This window comes from Leptodactylus fuscus, chromosome 9 (assembly GCF_031893055.1).
Source record: "Leptodactylus fuscus isolate aLepFus1 chromosome 9, aLepFus1.hap2, whole genome shotgun sequence".
Taxonomy (NCBI): Eukaryota; Metazoa; Chordata; class Amphibia; order Anura; family Leptodactylidae; genus Leptodactylus; species Leptodactylus fuscus.
Window position 1 is genome coordinate 12,381,412 of NC_134273.1, and position 20,403 is coordinate 12,401,814.

The 20,403-nt window shown below is 44.7% G+C and overlaps 3 protein-coding genes across 3 annotated transcripts in view; all 3 read right to left on the bottom strand.

The window, feature by feature from the left end:
* The window catches only part of GLIS1 (GLIS family zinc finger 1), a 72,944-nt gene extending 69,516 nt beyond the window's left edge, over positions 1 to 3,428 (bottom strand). The window contains exon 1 of the mRNA XM_075287797.1: positions 3,345 to 3,428. Within this exon, the coding sequence (XP_075143898.1) occupies positions 3,345 to 3,390 (46 nt within the window). The 5' untranslated portion in view covers positions 3,391 to 3,428. The remainder of the gene's footprint in view (positions 1 to 3,344) is intronic.
* Positions 1 to 20,403, bottom strand: part of YIPF1 (Yip1 domain family member 1) — a 98,539-nt gene that overhangs the window by 65,212 nt on the left and 12,924 nt on the right. The window lies entirely within an intron of this gene.
* NDC1 (NDC1 transmembrane nucleoporin) lies at positions 4,957 to 15,473 on the bottom strand. Its single transcript, XM_075287288.1, has 18 exons — positions 15,389 to 15,473; positions 14,335 to 14,455; positions 13,550 to 13,651; positions 12,418 to 12,592; positions 12,196 to 12,337; positions 11,503 to 11,611; positions 11,294 to 11,345; positions 11,004 to 11,136; positions 10,666 to 10,755; positions 9,650 to 9,731; positions 9,410 to 9,571; positions 8,376 to 8,621; positions 7,842 to 7,951; positions 7,465 to 7,515; positions 7,138 to 7,201; positions 5,745 to 5,845; positions 5,339 to 5,499; positions 4,957 to 5,246 (listed from the first exon to the last, which is right to left on the bottom strand). Exons 1-18 carry the CDS (start codon positions 15,410 to 15,412, stop codon positions 5,183 to 5,185), a joined length of 1,989 nt encoding a protein of 662 aa, XP_075143389.1. The 5' UTR covers positions 15,413 to 15,473; the 3' UTR covers positions 4,957 to 5,182.

The following is a 20,403-nucleotide window of genomic DNA, read 5'->3' on the forward strand; positions in this document are numbered from 1 at the left end:
ATTTTGGTTAGGGGCCCAGGAGCTGCATGTTACACCTCTTACCACAACATAGAGCCCAATGGATCCCATTGACTTACTGTTGTGCCATATTATGTTGGTAGTTTTTAGGGCCGTATAGGGCGCCTTGCAGAGGCAACATACAGTATTGCACACCTTGCCATATACATGTCCTAATATATATATATATATATATATATATATATATATATATATATATATATATATATACACACACACACAGTACACAGGACCAAGTCCCTGCCCTGTTGACCTGCATACATAGCCATATTTGTTGTTCAGTACACTAGGAAAGCTGGGTAGCAACTCCCGTAAGGTTTTAACATAACATTACAATGACTACTTACTGTACATTGCACTACATTATAGGACAGGGACTAACACTACAAATCAACTTAACAAACCACAGGCGTTGCATTTAGATATAAGGACTTGTGGCAAATATTGGAGTGGACAGACAGAGATTTCACCCGACCATTATATATCATTGGCTCCTGACTACAGATCATAACACGACTCAATCAGGATAATAGCACGCTTTTAGGATGCACATTTATTTTTGCAGGCAGCATTTTTGCTGACCGCAGCCCCACGTGATTTCTCTTGGAGTACAACAACCCCAATGATGACCGGTTTTTACATAAATTTTATACAAGTCATCAAAAATAAAATAGCAATGAAGAAATGAATGGGAAGTTTCTCAAGGAATGGTCAACAATAAAAGGAACCCGTAACCTAGTTTAGGATATTAGATCACCATCATGTCTTATGGTGACAGGTTCCCTATAATCTATATGCATATGGGAGCCTTCACATGGAGTAAACGCGCGTGTATTTTTGCAAAATACACGGGTAAAAATAAGACTCCCATTGACTTCAATGACATTTTACAGGCGTATTTTTACACGTGTAAAAATATCATTGAAGTCAATGCGAGTCTTATTTTTACCCGTGTATTTTGCAAAAATACACACGCGTTTACTCCGTGTTAAGGCTGCAGTAGCAGTAACTTTGCTACATTGACTTGATTGTTAAATGCAAAACGTCATATAGTGATTGCTAAAAAATGCCATTTTTGTTGCACTTCCATAGTTAAGAATGAGACAACGTATACCAGATATGCACACATTTGCAAAAAATTTCTAAAGACTTGTGTGAATTTGGTGAATAGCTGTAACCAGACATGCTGTAAGTAGTGAATAACCCTTTTTTAGTTACATCTGACGCGACATGTCGTTAGCGGGTCACCACATATTTACCGTATAAATCTGATGTGCAACAAGCAAATCTTCACATATATCTCTACAGCTTTCCAAAGGACTGCAAACAAACTTACTTGTAAATCAGGTCTCAATACACTCCAGAAACCGTTTACCTATATACCCAGCTCTGCCACATCTGTATATATACTCAAGAACAGAGGGTGTCATTTGGTGCAGCTCATCATAATACATCAACATGTTTTACATAGGACGGCAGGCAAACCTACGACAACTCCAAACCAACCTACTCCATCTGCGTAATGCAATAGCAGTGAGGACCCCGGGGTGTCACTTACCCTTCATCCTGCTGTCCCGGGGTAATGTGATCCTTACAGAAGCAGAATTACATATCTTATAGGAGTACCCGCCTGTGCCAGGGTAGAAGACGCAGCATCTAAGCAGAGACAAGGGGCTGCGGATGGAGGGAATATTGACTAGAGGAGGTCTCATCATCTACAGAATGATACCCACCCCTCCATGCACAGCACACACCCAAATATGACGCTGGACCCCAGTACAATACTGAAGTAAGACAAGATCTCCGACAGTCAGCAATGACGTCCTCGTGTCATGTACAGATCACACTTCTCATAGAAAATGAGATACAGGGCAAGGGCAAAAACTGAATCATTACCCTGGGGAAGGAAAGTGTTATAGCGGTATGTAAGCGAGAATCAAACCTCTCAGCCCTTCTCTGCGTGCGAGCTCAAAATAAACAGACTTCAGTAAAAAATCCCTTAGAATTCGGAGTCTATAGCGTGTATGCAAAGCTATGTGTTTCCATTGTAACAGACTACAAACATTGTAGTCTGACCCCGCAGTCATACTCCTGTCCATCGGGGCCATATTTGATGTATATACATTCAGCGGGGCCATAGAAGCGGCCGTATCCATACTACAGTCCCCCTAGAAATATATATACACACAGTATGACTGCAGGATCAGACTACACTGCTTTGTTTGTAGTCTGTTACCACAGAAACACCTAGATTTGTATAGAAGCTGCAGACACAAAATTCGAAGATATTTTTTACTCTATCATTCTTTTAGGAATACCCCTACGTGGTACAGTATATACATACATAGAATATATATAATAATAATATATATATATATATAATCTTTTTTTTTCTTCATTTTCCTCAACATTATATACAGATATTTGCAGAGAGTATTTCTCCACAGTCACGCCATTACTACCGGTCACAAGTCCGCCTGTCTATCAGATTTCGGTCCTCGTCAGTCACTCAGGTCCTTACGCTCGCTCATTTTTTCTGCTTCACACACATCAACGTTAAGAAATGACCCATCACTTGCCCCCTGATATATCCGAGCGCTTGACAGGCGCCATAATTATGTCATTTACTTCAGCTCTCAGTGGTTTTAATGTTCTGGTTGCTTGGTCTACATCACCATGTCTGCCTCCGAGGAACTAATCAGCCCTCACATCATACGCGTAACGTCAAACACCCCTTTAAGACAGAACTACAAGCCTAAGTGCCCAATGTGATAGCCTATACTAGAGTGTCTCAGGATGTCATTTTTTTTCGCAGAGGTCAATGGAAAATTTGCAAAATGATCTTCTCCCGAGTCCTGGAGTCCGACCATCCGACGTCACCTAGTAGATGCATCGCCTGTCCCTATCACAACTACTAATAAACCTTGTACATCGGTCTGTATAATAGAGCACAGTAATGGAGGACTCCTTATAATACCGCGGTATGTATTACAATTGGGACAATGCTGCCAATATGAGCACATAAGCTCTACATGTATATGGGCATAGAGATGTATAACACAAAGTCCACATCAGATGTCCTCTCCATCCACATGGCCAACACTGATGAACCTGAGATCTTGTGCACTATTATACCGCCTCATACTGCTCTATAGCGCTGTCTAGTTTACCAGTAGCCTAGTAATGTCCCCATACTGCAGCCACACATTTCATATATATATCATAGTGTTCCAAAATAGGCTCTTCTTACAGCGCACCCTACAGTCCAATAAACCAATGATAAAGGTAAAAGTGCACAAACCAAAAAAAACAAGCCACAATCCTACCTTTGCTGCTCCCGGCCTCACGAGCCGATCTTTCTCCTGCTCTCATCCCCTTCTCCAATTTAGCTCCTTACCCTGTAATCTTCCCCTGTGAGGGCTCTGTATACTGGATAATATTACTGCAGCCACTCAGCAGTATACCTGCGCCCCCTTGTGGTCAGTATGCAGTACTGCAAAACAACCACTTAACTTGTCTATTTTTTTATCACTCCATAGTGCAGGTGAAGGGAACAAACATTGTAATACACTTTATAAAAGAAGAAGGCCTAGTTCTGCCACTGATCAAATCTGTAAGGCTATGGAGAGGAGGGAACAAAGAGAACAGAGACATCTGCACTACAGAGAGACCGTTTCCGTACATAACACCGCAGTGTTGTTAGAAATTAACTATCCAGCTTTCTGTAGACACCACATATCTGACTCTCCCCCTCACTTCTCCATAGACTTCATTGTAAACTGACACTGCTTGTGTACGGTGTATGGACGGAAATTACTCAGAACTGCCGAGGCTCACACCTGTATCACATGCACACTCGGCCCAGCTCAACCTCACAAGCACCTGGAGAACTTGGAAACTGAATGCTGTAGATGACGTACATCAAACTTATATGAATGCAGAACTACAAGGGTCAGCAATTGCTTAGAGGGGGTTATCTTTATATAAAAGATGCTGTTGTAGCTTTCTATTTCTTCCAGGAGTCTTACTTGGTGCAGCTGGGGCAGAATCAGTCTCAAGCTCCCATCTTTGCGTCCAGCTATCCTGCCCTGTCCTCCTGAGGTTCTGCTTCTTCTTGCCCTGCAGTGAAGAGAGGATCTCTATAAAGAGCCCTGACCATGTCCACTAGCACTCAGCTCAGTAGGAGGCCATGCACATTGCTATGCACTTCAGACAGCAGGGGGCGCCATACTATGTAAGTAAATTTTATAACTACTTGCATTGCACATTTTTAAGATGTGTACCATAAATGACATTTAAAAGGGAATGTTCTAGTATCTACATATTAAAGACCTTTCCTTCATATAGGTCATCAATATGGGATGTTGCAGCCTCTTCAATGAATATCAAGCACAGTGCTGTACAGATCATAGGGGCTGTGCTTGGTATTGCAGCACTTGAAGGGGACTGAGCTGCTGCTATACCATATTACCAATGAAAGTGAACTCATCAGTACAATGAAGCTGCAGTGCTCGTGTGCTCCGGAGCCTCTGCAAATAGTGGATTGACCCCGGGTCTTGGACCCTCACCAATAACATTGATAGCCTATCCTAAGGATTGGCCATCAATACGCAAGTGCCGGAAAACCCATTTAATGGTGGGATAAGCCCGTTTAACCCTAACCTACCCCAGTGATCGGCTGAGCCTAGTGAGCAGTCAGGATCATAGGTCAGCCATGTAAAAAGATGGCGGCGCCAAGTGCATCAGTCAAATGCCATTCCATATAGTAGAATAAGTTCAGGTGTTGTCCAGCAGGGGGCGACATCTTTACACCATAACATCAAACATGGCCAAGACATACCCAAGATAGAAATACAATCGATTGTACGACACAGACGTAAAACTTTTCACCTTTAATGTAGTAAAGTCGATTTCACTTTTATTTTATATCAAAAACTACGAGAAGCGAACAAAAATACGGAAGACAGAAATGGAGGAGCCAGAGGAGACGTGAGACGAGGCAGACGGGACATGATCATTGAAGACAAATAAATAAAGGTCTCCATGAGAAGGTGACGGGGACGATTTACAGTACAAAAACTTATTGTCATGTCAGATTTGGTGAAGTCGAGCTGTGTCGGGGGCAGGGCAGAGGTACAGGAGATCGCACCTTCCGGCAGGTGGACTATTCCTTAAAGTCAAGGAATTGCTGCAGTTTTTTCCGATGTTCTGAGGATACGGGAACCGCGCTGGAGACAAGAAACAGGTTGGGGTTTAATCCAGAGGGTTATAAATCAGTATTAGACACTTACAACAGCCCCTCCCCATATCAGAGTCTTACTGTAAGTGCTCCCCGAATGTGGTGGTGATCCTGTAGATCGCGGTCTTCAGAGAGGATCTAACAGCGAACCTTAGCGTCTTGTAAGAAGAATCTACTAAACCTAATGTAGGTCTGGTGGGTTTGCTGGAGGCGTGAGGAAGTTTAAAGTGCTTTTCTACAGCCTGGAATAGAAAGCGAACAGAAATGGCGGCTCATCTGTAAGGGGCTCGTGTTATAAATTCAGAAGTCTTGTACCTCTGTTATTCCTCCTGTAAATGTATATAGAAATGGACACCTAAGCAATAGAGTGTGCCCACTTCATGGTAGGGTCAGACCTTACTGATATGGACGTTCGGGTCAAATCTGCTACTTCTGTATCTCAACACTCCTCGGTTTTTGCAAAAGTATCCTGTCTCGTGACACTCACCTCTTGTAGATTAAGAAGTGTGGCCAGTATAGTGGAGAGGGTGGTCTGTACAACCCCCATTCTGTCTTCTGAAAACGATGCCGCCACCAGATGGGACAAAGCTGAAAAAGACCACAATATAGGGATGACAATATAAAATAGAGTCCTATAAAGGGTTAAGACACACTATTATACTTGAGATGTAGTTATTAGAGATGAGCAAGTAGTACTCGATACTACTACTACGGTATTTGAAATACTCGTACTCGATCGTGTACCACTCGCTATTCGAATGTAAGTTCGATGCAGAACCAGCATTGATTGGCCGAATGCTATACAGCGGCGTCTTCCGGCTCTGAATTCACTCTGCCAGGCATCGGGCCTGGGCAGAGCCAACTGCGCATGTCCACTTGTAGTGCGGGCATGCGCAGTTGGCTCTGCCCACGCCCGATGCCTGGCAGAGTGAATGAAGAGCCGGAGGATGCCGCGGGGACGCTGCAAGGAGAAGACTGCACAGAGGATCCAGCCCAACCCTCACTCGTGGACTTGGTAAGTATAATTTGATAGAACGTTGCCTACCCCTGAAACGAGCATTTTCTCCCCATAGACTATAATAGGGTTCGATATTCGATTCAAGTAGTCGAATATTGAGCGGCTACTCAAAACGAATATCGAACATTTTACTGTTCGCTCATCTCTAGTAGTTATGAAAGAATCTTATATAATGTATAAGCAGGATATTATAATATTTCAAGATGACTACATCTGAGCTGCTGCTGTGTTTAAAGGGGTTTTCCAGCCTAAAAATAATGATGTCCTATCCTAAACATAGATCATTAATACCAGATCAGTCAGGTCCGATACTCAGCACCCCTATGGATCAAAGAATGAATCAGGAAGCAGACAGCGCTGTTCTCTGTGTAGTGGCCAGACCAGGTACTGCAGATCAGCTCCCTTTCACTTGAATGTGACCTAAGCTGCAGTGACTTAGTTCCGCCACTACACAGAGAACAGCGCCGTCTGCAACCTGATCCGTTCTCTCCAGCTCTATATCTCCAGCAATCCCACTGAAATGAAGTGTCTGCTGCCCGACCACAGCTCCATTCAGAACGGAGGACAAAACTCTCATATTCTCCAGATCAGCCAGAGAGGTCAAACTCCAACCAATCTTCAAGTTATCCCTTGTATAAGGGCTAAACCTGCTTAGATGTGAAAACCCGTTTAAGAAAGTGAACCGCAAATTATATTAGGAAGTTTCCTTTATGAGTGGATTTGGAAAAACTGGATTCCAACTATCCCGAATCTAAAATCAGTATGGGTGATGGTGACCGATGGCTTCAGCTCCTGCATATACCTGTGTAGCCAGATCTGTCGTCCTCTGGTCAATAAATACCTTGGCTCAGGGTTCACTCACCTTCCAAAGACCAAATGTGGATCTGGGAGTCGGCAAACACTTCCTGACTAGAGGCCTCGGGATGCTGCGGAGGGAAATAAACTGCAGATCTGATCACATATACACCATAGTGGAGACCTCATACAGTCTGGCCGGGGTCTCCTCTACTATATTATTCAGTGAGGGGGATTAATGTTATGTGCCCTACTGAACAATAAAACAAGTCCAGTAAAATTCCTTCAATCTATCCAAAAATCCGACAGAAACTTGCTAAATTTATAGATTATGTTTTTTCCCTATAATCATCAACATTGATATAGAAAAAAATACAAAGTCTCACACGCTCACCTTGCTGAATAGATACATGAACAAAACTCGCTTCCCAAAGAAATGTTTGGTCTAAGAGGAAACAAAAAATTTTTTTTTAAGAAAATGGAAAATCCATTCCAGCACGTAAGAGGCACTAAGGGGATGTGTCAAGTTCGTACATTACTTGGACAGTCATTCAGTTTGTGCTTGGTCCTGCTTCTCTAGTCCCTGGGGCTAGAGAAGCAGGACCAGCCACAAACTGCTTGGCCCCATTGTCTTTAAGAAGCGGTACAAGGATGGCTGGGGTCCGCCAGGTCTGGTACAGATCAGCTCTCCACTCTGGATTATATACAGCTGGTTATGAGGTGCAATACGACGAGAAAAGCCTCAGCCCAGCAGCCATATTCGGCACCTACCTGCTCCTTTATGTTCTGGAGCCATGCATACAGGACACGCCGCCCGTCACTACTGCTAGGGCCAGAGCTGGCTTTAGAGATGGGAGAAACTTCCGAGCCATTCTGGATGTCTAGAAAGAAATATACAGAAATACAATAAGTATAATCTATAATACATGGAAGGATCAAGTATTATTCAATAGAGACACTCCATGTAACACTGATATATTAGGTTATGTCTATGGACGGCACTGGAGTCTCTCTGATTCCCTGTGTCACATACTGTCAGCATTGCTCCATTTACTTCTATGGGAGCTCTCCGAGCAAAACAAGTAGGCATTCTGGGAATTGTAGTTCCACAATAGCTCATGAAGAAGGAGCTGTGGAAAAATCCAGGAGCCGGTGGTTCGGCCTACCAACTGTGCAGCCCTGGCTAAACCTGGGACAGGATCCACGACACTGGTTTTCATAGGAGTTTCTTTACCGTCAGTTCTAATCCCACAAGTGAAGCACCGGGGACACGGACTGCACATGCAGACTTATCAGTGGACTCACCAGGACCGCACGTCCACAGCTTGGCGCCTCTTCTCATAATATGGGGGCTCTGTACAGATCCATGCCATGGAGAATTCAGGTCCACACCAGCAGGGATGCGCCCAATTGCGGGAGAAGCAAAAGGACTACCAGAGTCCCATGGTGCCTTGAGGGAAGCCCCAGGCTTCAGAAGTGAAGATAGAGGGGTCCGAGGAGTTGGGACAATGTTAGGTGAAGGGTCAACAGCGTCACTGACAAAGGAGGTGCCTAAAAAATAAGTAAATGTAATAAAATCAATATATATGAGCAGAGAGAATGTATAGTATATCACCAGCCATACAACTCGCAACGTATTTTGTTCCTCAGACATTCAGTGTCTTAGGGGACGTTCACACTACTACAGTCAATGTACGTCGCTGTCATCTGTCATAGGATGAGTGCAATGGACTTTAAGACTGATAGAGATGGAGTCCCCTCCGTCCGTGTCGGTTCCCACCAACTCTGATGTAGTCAGATATAGTTTTGTTTTTTTTAACATGAGTGAATGCAGACGAACACCAGACAGAGGGGGCGCCATCTGCATTCAATGGTGAATTTTCCTATGACAGATGAAGCAATGGATATTAATAGCAGTAGTGCGGACCTAACCTTACAGGGGTATTCTTCTGTATGACATATAGGGGGTACATGTATGGCACCTGTATCTCACTTCCAAACAGGGGTCCCATGACCCTCATCCCACCCAGTAGGTGGGACGTCAGATATAGATGGTGAAGGGATGAAGAGGAGCTTGTGCACGTTCTCTACATTCACTTCTATACAGACAAGGAGAACAGCTCAAGTGTATTTGTGTTTTGAGACTGCCATAGAAGTGAATGGAGGGAGGGTTGCACTTGTGCATTTGTTTATCTCCTTAGGATTAGAGTCCTAGAGGTGATAATGTAAAGAGAATTTTAATATATGTGGTATATAATAATACAAATGTGAGACATAATGGGCAGATAACTAAGCACAATTGTTATATATCGGGTGCATCACTAGGAGGAGATACAGACCAAAGCTGCTGGAAGATTTCTTGGTCTCTGAAGAGGATGAGGAGGGTCTGACACGGCCATTACTTGCTGCAGCTTCCTGGTGAGTAACAAGCCTTGATGTCAGATTGGTCAAGACCCCCAAGCACTCCCTGGAGATCGCGGTCCAGTTGTGAGGGTGTCCGCCTAGTAAGGAAATAGAGAATGAAATAAATTCCAGTCTGGAAGTGTTTCTAGAGAGAAGACAAAGTCACCCCGACATACCTGGCTGGCTGAGGCTGAACACTTCTTGTCTACGAGATGGAGAATACTGAGAGAGGAGCATTAAGTCTTGGAAGGCCAGATACTGCCGGGGACAAAGAACAGGCATCAGTAGGAGAATGTCAGGGGTTTGCTCCTTTGTCTTTACACTATTTGGCAAAGGTGCAACTTAGGAAGCATTCACACCATGTTACGCTCTGCTCATTCTGAACGTAAAATTAGTTCAGAAAGAGCGTGTAAGAAGCAGCTCCATTGATTTGAATGAGTGCCGGATACGCGCGCTACCCATTGAAATCAATGGGAGGCTTTTTTCCCTATTGTTTCAATGTGATACGCGTGTATGCCGGCACTCATTCAAATCAATGGGAGCTGCTTCTTACACGCTCATTCTGATTAAATTTTACATTCAGAATGAGCGGAGCGTAACATCGTGTGAAGGCTCCCTTAAAGCTGCTGGAGCCAAATGCAAAATCTGCACAAGGGCCCCGTCCTAGCTTGTGCCATTTACAACAGTAATACATTTTATTGTGTTCGGGAACCTTTGGGGCTCCCTTAGCAGTCACTGGTGGGCCGTGGACCCTAATGCTGCAGCCTCTATTACCAGAGGTGCCTGATGCATGAAGCTACAAAGCACCGACAACATCCATAACCATGAGCAGTCATGGTCCACTCCGCGGCTTGGCAGCCTATAGTGACTGTGCTGGGTGCTCCTTCTGCACCGGTCCTTGTATGGCTACGTCCTGAAGCCTTCGGAAGGTTACAGATATATATCTTCCTGCCATCAGAAGGTGCATTCATGTCATGTTTGGAAGGTGTGAAAGGGAGGGGGATGCAGATGGCCAGACAGTAAGGTACCATTGCCAAGGAATCCTGCAAGGATCCAGCTGCTGTGGGGCTAATGTGGACTTGTGTATTCATTTCTGGTTACTGGGATTCTGATATTACTCTGAATGGAGACTGAGAGCTTACATATATATTATCTATAGTATCTGCAGAATAGAACGCAGACCAGCACTCACTTTCAAGAGAGAAGAATGACAACTCAACACATTTGGGAGACATTTTCCAGCTTCTTCAGAAAAGGCGGTCTGCACAGGAAACACCCGGGCCTAAACCAAGACAATATAAGTAACAGCAATGGCCAGACACAAGCAGCGTTATGGCACATTATACAATTCTATGCAGATGTATGGATTTTTTCAAATTTATTTTTTTCTTAACCTTTAAGGTGGGGGGGAAGAAATTCACCAATATTCCTTCCCTTCATCCACATCCTGCCCCAACCTTGGCCATTCCCCATCTTAGCGAGATTACTTGAGCCATACATCATACAGTAAATCACATCTACCCTACTGACCTCTGTCCCGTAAATCTGGACGAGCAGCCACACAATGTACCACATGGTGAGAAGAAACACACCAGACAGCCAAATCTGGTAAAATAAGGAATAGTCAAGGAGTCCACGAAGCGTATCCAGTGGAGGCAAATGTCTGCAGAGAAGAGATGAAAGTCACAGATCTGAGGCTAATGTACCACCATGTGCGACACAATACACCACAAAAATAAGCAGATTCAGTTGTGTGAATTTACCTTTAGATCCAAAAAACGTGAACTAAAATAAAACAAGTAACAGATCCCAAGACTTACTGATCCATCTGGAGGTTCAGGACTGCTTGAATCCATTTCCGTGGAATATAACCTAGGATAAACAACCGAGTCTATAAGAAATGTGTATAATATATATATATATATATATATATATATATATATATATATATATATATATATATATATATATATATTGTGTAGGTATATATAGTAGGTATATAGGTAGGAGACTGCAGTAACAAGCATACCCAGGAAAAAATAGAGAGCGATGAAGTTCCTGGCCAGGTACAGAGACCGGATACAGCCGTGCTTCAGGAGTTTCGGGATTCTCTGGCGGAACTGCAGATACTTGAATTGCTTAAACAGAAGAGACAAATAGTGAACAGTTGGAGAATCGTACAAGACATTTTTACGTTCACGTTAAGGCAGTTCTGTTTTATGACAAGGGTCTCAATCATGCTAAAAATCAGCAATGACCAATCCTACAAAGATTAGAGAAAAGCGGAGCTCAGGCAGTCCACTGCATTCCCAGCAATGTGTATGGGACATCCAAACCCTCCGAGACGCCACTGCGACATTCCAAGTCTCACTATACAAGTAGATTGTCACCTTTAGAGACTAGGTGCACATGTAACCACCGAATGAAATGATGGCCAAGTGACATCAAGCGCCGTCCAAGTCACACAACCCAATAACATGAACAAGTTGCTCCCAGACTGGAATCTAAACACTATTTTTGGGTACAATTTGGCCGATGTCACAAATGAGGTTTAATCAGTGGAAAAGTCCCTCACGATTTGTAACCAAACAGGTTTGCATTTCTTTGCAAATTAGGTCCTGAGTATTCACATGACCACATTAGGAATTATTAGGGCCTTGCTAATATAATCGATGCATTGCTGAGACACATATACAAGGTACAACAATGTCATAGCTCTTACCTGCACAGAAGGAAATGACAAGCAGTTCATATTGTGGCTAAAGTAGAGCAGGCTGTAGTTGTACCCCATGAACGCCCCGGTCAGCAGCACAAAGAGGTAACGCTCATTCACACACATAGCCTGACTGGTGGCTTCAGGACCACTGAAGAGACAAAGACATACGACATTATATCCCGGTGATATATCTCTATACAGTATATGCCACATACTTTCCTAACTCACCTGGGGTCCACACTGCATGGAACAGTCAAGCCCTGATATTGACTATGACCCAGGACAGTGCAGCACCAGAAGACCAGCACCCCCATAGCCGCATGTACAACGGAGTGAAGCACATGCTGGGGAAGCAGGATCAGTCCTATCATGGACAGCCGGGAACTGGGAATGGAAGGCACCACTGTAGATGAGAGAAAGAGCGTCATACAGAAACCATACAGGTGATAAGTGATCACTACAGAGCTGCTGCAGCCAGTGTCACAGTCTCTGAACAGCACAGCAGGGGGCATGCTCTTCTGCTACCGCAGGGGGCATGCTCTTCTGCTACCGCAGGGGGCATGCTCTTCTGCTACCGCAGGGGGCATGCTCTTCTGCTACCGCAGGGGGCATGCTCTTCTGCTACCGCAGGGGGCATGCTCTTCTGCTACCGCAGGGGGCATGCTCTTCTGCTACCGCAGGGGGCATGCTCTTCTGCTACCGCAGGGGGCATGCTCTTCTGCTACCGCAGGGGGCATGCTCTTCTGCTACCGCAGGGGGCATGCTCTTCTGCTACCGCAGGGGGCATGCTCTTCTGCTACCGCAGGGGGCATGCTCTTCTGCTACCGCAGGGGGCATGCTCTTCTGCTACCGCAGGGGGCATGCTCTTCTGCTACCGCAGGGGGCATGCTCTTCTGCTACCGCAGGGGGCATGCTCTTCTGCTACCGCAGGGGGCATGCTCTTCTGCTACCGCAGGGGGCATGCTCTTCTGCTACCGCAGGGGGCATGCTCTTCTGCTACCGCAGGGGGCATGCTCTTCTGCTACCGCAGGGGGCATGCTCTTCTGCTACCGCAGGGGGCATGCTCTTCTGCTACCGCAGGGGGCATGCTCTTCTGCTACCGCAGGGGGCATGCTCTTCTGCTACCGCAGGGGGCATGCTCTTCTGCTACCGCAGGGGGCATGCTCTTCTGCTACCGCAGGGGGCATGCTCTTCTGCTACCGCAGGGGGCATGCTCTTCTGCTACTGCAGGGTGCATGCTCTTCTGCTACTCTATTGAAACTCATTGCAGGGGATTCTTATGAAATATCCAGGGTATAGGTAATAAATACTTCAAGCTGGCATACCCCTTAAGATGTAATGCACTGCTGCAATGACTTACCTGAATGGAACTGCACATTGCACACACACTCAACAGCCTGCAGTACAGACAGAAGCAGCAGACAGAAGAACGTGGAGCTGCTGAGGGCGTCCTTGATGGAGTCTGCAGAGAAGAGAGCAATGGTTATCTCATAACAGTACAGTATACAACAACAGGATCACTACGGATTTCATAGTATCACACAATGTATAGTAGGAGGAGGCAGAAATATATAGATACGGATAGGACAGACATGGAAACAACGTATCACTGACAGCAAACCATCCCATCTGACTTCTGTATCCCACCGGCCATCACCAACTAAAGGGATTGTCCAGTTTCTACAACGTTCCAATATACTTCCTGGATCAATCTCTGCTTGCTGTCAATGGATGACGGACAGCCCAGGGTCATGTGATGGGCACACAGTGGCATGACTCATTACATAGGTCTGATTAATGAGCTGTGACTGTAACGAGCCGCGCCCCTGTGTCTCCATCACATGACTAACCTGGAAATTAAAAAGGTTTACAGATAAGAGAAATCTATCATATAAATGTGATCCAACATCTGATCCCGAGAACAGGGAGGCCGAGTGGACGACTACCGGCCCATAGAAATACGACAGGCCCTTCAGGAGTCATGGGGAGACCAAATAACATGAATCCAGATGGATTGGATGGATCTCTTATGATCTACCAGGGATCCTAAAGCCGTGACCCCGATTTACAGAGAAGATCACCTTGTATATAATAACCCCCTATAGAATAACACGGCCATCTTTATTCTATACTCTACTCACTCACCTGTCAGACATTGCGCCGGATGGAAGATGTGAAAATTCTTAAGACAGATGAAGACCAAGCAGCTGAGTGGTAACAAGATAACTGCCCAAGCAAGACTGGCGGCGGCTCTCCACCGCAACACCTGCAAAGCAAGAAGGGGTGACGTCAGTATAGGTGACCTTAGGAAGGGTCACCACTAAGTGATTGGTATGGTCTGACTCCTGGGACCCCCATAGACCACTCAAGAGACCAGAGCATTCAGGTGAGCGCCGCAGGCTCTTCCCTAAGCACAGTGCTGTACATCGTGCAGTGGTCGTGACCGGTATTGCACTAAAATGGGACTGAGTTCACACATCTGTTTCATTCAGCTAATGGTAGTTGCAGGACTACATTGCTGATATGAGGCATGCTGGGAGTTGTAGTTCTGTAACACCGGTCTAATATAATACAGTGGCTCAGGCGTGGCGACATTATGTCTACAGATTATCAGCAGGGCGGGGGAGTCAGAGTCAGGACCAATGATGAGCGGAGTCGGCCAAAAATGAGCAACTAAGGCTACAAAATAAAATGATTATTTGTAACTCTCATAGAATTACAATTGTATACACATTCTATATACGGCTCCACTCACACTCCCCTCAGCGTATACACTGCAGCCGGGGTGACACTACAACTCCCAGCAGGCACATGTATCCTGCTGCTCTAGGAACTCCCATAGAAGTGAATGGAGCATGCTGGGAGTTGTAGTTTCCGACACCTGTCAATGATTGGGGTCCTGGCGATGTCACATCTGTCAGCTTTGGCTGAGAAACTACAACTGTTCTCAGAACTCCAATGAAAGGGGCAGGGGCATGCTGGGAGTTGTAGTTGCTGACGCTGGCCGTGTAAATGTCACGTGTGGAGCGCCCCTTTAATCCATCTATTTGGGTAGGGGGACCATAGAGTCATAGAGACTTCACTAGGCACAGGCGAAGAACAAGACGCCCGAGTGAACCTTCTGTGGCATTGCTGGGACTTGTAGTCCTGACTACACTGGCATACGCTGCAGACAGGCCGCTCCACCCCCCGGCTTTACCTTTCGCTCTCCGGTCACGCTCATGACGGTGCCGCTTCCCACATTCAAACCCTCAGCGCGGCGTGAAGGATGAAGGACCCCTGCAGGGCTGTCCTGGGAACTGCCCGTGTGAAAAGTGCTGGAGAGCTGCCCTCCATGTGCCTGACGGAATGTCGGCGTCTCTATTAGGGCTGCCCTCAGCGCTGCCTGACTTTCACTTAGTTTGAACAAGTAAAACTTTATAGTACATGGAAAGTGACACTTTTATGTATTACAGTGTGTAGTAAAGGGATTTCCCACCAACATAAACATAGTCATATTATAGACAAGTAAAAGTTAAAGGGATTCTACCATTGAAACTTTTTTTTTTTTTGTGTGGATAAGACATTGGAATAGCCTTTAGAAAGGCTATTCGTCTCTTACCTTTAGACGTGGTCTCCGCCGCGCCGTTCCTTAGAAATACGGTTTTGTACTGGTATGCAAATGAGTTCTCTCGCAGCGATGGAAGCGGGCCCCAGCACACAAACAGCGATGAGGGCGTCCCCACCGCTGCCAGAGAAGTGTCTCCAGCGCCGCCTCCTTCTTCGTCCGCCGCGTCATCTTCAATGTCTTCCGGCGCAGGCTCGTAACTTCTAGCAGAGCAGACTGCGTAGGCGCACAGGTCACGGGAAAATGGCCACTTGCACAGTATTGTTAGTGGCCATTTTCCCGTGGCCTGTGCGCCTGCGCAGTCTGCTCTGCTCGGTTATGAGCCTTGAACATGACGCGGCGGACGAAGGAGGAGGCGGCACTTGGAGACACTTCTCTGGCAGCGGTAGGGACGCCCTCATCACTGTTTGGCCCGCCCCCATCGCTGCGAGAGAACTCATTTGCATACCGGTAAAAACAGGTATTTCTGAGGAACGGCGCGGCGGAGATCACGTCTAAAGGTAAGAGACGAATAGCCTTTTCTAAAGGCTTTTCCGACGTCTTATCCACAAAAAAAAAAAAAAGTTTTAATGGTAGAATCCCTTTAAACATTTTTGCAAATATAAATCGTTACTATAACATTCTGCAGAGTTTTAGAGATTTTCTCTGACCATCTTAGTGGTGACATCTGTTGTCTTGATCCGTTGCCAATGGATACGACCATGAACGCAGGAACTCTCTATTATCTGGGACCGGTCAAAAACCCAGACTCAGTTTGGGTCCAGGAAACCCTTTTAGGCTTAAGGCCCTGAAAAATGTTGAAGAAAAGATCACGGCAGAATTTCATCGCTTTTTTTTCCTCACTGTTTTTTACGGAAAGCCCGCAGTATTTTTCCTCTGCCTCTATTAAACCTATACGGAAAATGCCAGCATTCCATAGGTATCATTGACACGTTGCCATTTACAAAAACAAAACAGTTTTTGAAATCGCAACATTTCCGCTGCGGATATTTTTCTACAAGTGTGTATGGGGTTAGCCAGAATCCCATCAACTTTTGGGAACTGCATTTTTGCAACATGGGGCCCCGAGCCTTAAAGGGGTTGTCCTATCTCAAGGATCATATCTACACTGGTATCTTATGTATATTGAAGACTTTTCCTAAATATATTACATTAGAAATGCTGCTTTGTTTGCCTGCTATGTGAACGTATTCTTCCCATAGTTTACACAGCGTTGCTATAACAGACCTGTGAGATAGGACAAATGATGTCACTCACTGCTCAGCTAATTGCAGTTTGCTGATAAAGTCTTATCTCTCTATGTAAACACACAGATAACACTGAGTCCATTGTTTACAAGCATCTGCATTTTATATTACAGTTTATTTCCTTTTTTATTTTTGTTTTTTACTCCCCGCCTTCTAAAATTTCCCGATTGTCATAGGAATAGACTGCCACCTCCAGATCTTACTGCCGGAAAATAGGTGCTTTGGTTACATTTGACCAAGGCATCTAAAGAGTTTATGCCTGAGATCAAAGTGGACTCTGATTGTTGGTCATTGCTACCAGGACTCCACTGTATAATATAGTAGAGACCCAGCAGATGTCAGCAAGGGGTTAAAGATAAGACATTTTGAAGAATGTTCTTTGAATGTTCTTTGATCAGTGGAATTTTCTAGGACTATGATATTGAGCTCCACTTCCTTTTCTTAGGCAATGACATGACATTCATTGATCCTATGTCAATGCTGCGGCTCAGTCCCATTCAAATTAATGACACTGAGCAACAATACCAAACACAACCACTAAACAATGTACGGCACTGGACCTTAGGGGGCATTCACACAGAGTAAAGTGGTGCTGATTCTGCCATGATAACTTGCGGCAGAATCAGCGTAGATAAAAAGACTCTCATTGACTTCACTGGGAACCATTTTCCATGTGGAACACATTGAAATCAATGGGTTAAAAAGCCTCCCATTGATTTCAATGTGTTCCGCATGGAAATTGGAACCCATTGAAGTCAATGGGAGTCTTTTTATCAGCGCTGATTCTACCACGAGTTATCATGGCAGAATCAGCGCCACTTTACTCCGTGTGAATTCCCCCTTACAGGGGTTGTCTTATCTGGACGATCCCTTCTTTATATGAGGACTTACTGGTCATCAGCTGAACAAAAGAAGTGGTACTGTGCAGTAACTACAACGTAAGAGGAGACACACTATATAGTATCTATACATGGCAAGAAAAGTGGTACTGTGCATTGTCTGTATGTAGGATAAGGGAAGTGGTACTGTGCATTGTCTGTATGTAGAATAAGGGAAGTGGTACTGTGCATTGTCTGTATGTACAATAAGGGAAGTGGTACTGTGCATTGTCTGTATATAGAATAAGGGAAGTGGTACTGTGCATTGTCTGTATGTAGGATAAGGGAAGTGGTACTGTGCATTGTCTGTATGTAGGATAAGGGAAGTGGTACTGTGCATTGTCTGTATATAGAATAAGGGAAGTGGTTCTGTGCATTGTCTGTATATAGAATAAGGGAAGTGGTACTGTGCATTGTCTGTATATAGGATAAGGGAAGTGGTACTGTGCATTGTCTGTATATAGAATAAGGGAAGTGGTTCTGTGCATTGTCTGTATATAGAATAAGGGAAGTGGTACTGTGCATTGTCTGTATATAGGATAAGGGAAGTGGTACTGTGCATTGTCTGTATATAGGATAAGGGAAGTGGTACTGTGCATTGTCTGTATATAGAATAAGGGAAGTGGTACTGTGCATTGTCTGTATATAGGATAAGGGAAGTGGTACTGTGCATTGTCTGTATATAGGATAAGGGAAGTGGTACTGTGCATTGTCTGTATATAGGATAAGGGAAGTGGTACTGTGCATTGTCTGTATATAGGATAAGGGAAGTGGTACTGTGCATTGTCTGTATATAGAATAAGGGAAGTGGTACTGTGCATTGTCTGTATATAGAATAAGGGAAGTGGTACTGTGCATTGTCTGTATATAGAATAAGGGAAGTGGTACTGTGCATTGTCTGTATATAGGATAAGGGAAGTGGTACTGTGCATTGTCTATATATAGGATAAGGGAAGTGGTACTGTGCATTGTCTGTATATAGGATAAGGGAAGTGGTACTGTGCATTGTCTATATATAGGATAAGGGAAGTGGTACTGTGCATTGTCTGTATATAGGATAAGGGAAGTGGTACTGTGCATTGTCTACAGGATAAGAGAGGTGATACCATATGGTTTCTATATAGAGTAGGAGATAAGGTATAATATACATCACACGCACTCGCTCACACAATACACATACAATACACACACACACTTTACACTTTACTTTACTTTACTTAGACATCTTCTCCTTATGTTCAGAGTCTTGATTCTGCTGTGACCAGGAAACCTTCTGGTCAATGTGATCACTGTAAAGTTTTCCAGTCGTAGGGGCTTGCAGACTGCAGATGGGGCACTGTTGTACATTTAGGGTTTTTTGGAGAATCTTCACTGTACATACACAGATGAGATGTGTAGACAGGAGTATAATTCTCCATTCCGGGAGGTGGGCCCTAGGCGTCCGTCTACCTCTGCCTACCCCTTGTCCTGGCCCTGATCATGGGTCACCGTCTGTCGTGGGACAATCACAGAGACAAGATTCTCATCTAATGTTCTTGGCAAATCATCTGAAGATTTATGAACAAGACTGAACATTTTAAGAAACAGCTGCTAGCCTCCAGGCAGCCTTGTATGTAGCCGAGGAGGATCTCATATGGATGCAAATATGGCCTGTAACTATTTCATAACTTTAGCTGTGGAGGAGGAACATAGTAACATCAAATGCATGGCCTTGTATCTGTCACTATAGCATAGGATGGCCCACCAATGTGTTTACTGTTGTGCATGGGCCAGTGACAGCTCCTCGCGGTAGTCATTGTATTCTTCCTCTTATGTTTATGACCCGGCCAGTCCGGGCAAAGACACTAAAGGTTCTTCAAAGCCCAATTCCAACGTGTTCACATATTACACTGGCAAAATACTTTCCTGACCTATACAACTATCTACCCTGTTAGGCCCCACATTGCAGATCGCAGCAAAAAACAAAAAAACCCAAACAGTGGAAATGCATGACGTTTATCTGCACAGTGTTTTTCATTGCATTTTTGCTAAGTGTTTTTTTGCAGATTTTCTTCCCTTATTAAGCCTATAAGGAAAATGCAACCGTTTCTGCAGGTATAATGGACATGTACGGATTTTTCAAAAACGCATAGCCATAAAGAGGTATTACCATACCGTACCCATATAGCTTCATATAGTGTGCAGTACAGAACGTGTTACCATTCGCTAAAGTCCTTGTACCTAGCGGTGCTCACAATCTAGTTTTTTCCCTATCAAGATGTCTTTGTAGAATGGGAGGAAATCCACGCAAACACGGGGAGAACATACAAACTCCTTGCAGATGTTGTTCCAGTTGGGATTCAAACCCAGGACTCCAGTGCTGCAAGGCTACAGTGCTAACCACTGAGCCACCGTGTTGCCCCGTTTTTTTTATATAATTATATTTGTTATAACATGCATCACTTTCTGATTGGTTAGGGTCCAAATGATGGGCCCCCTCCTC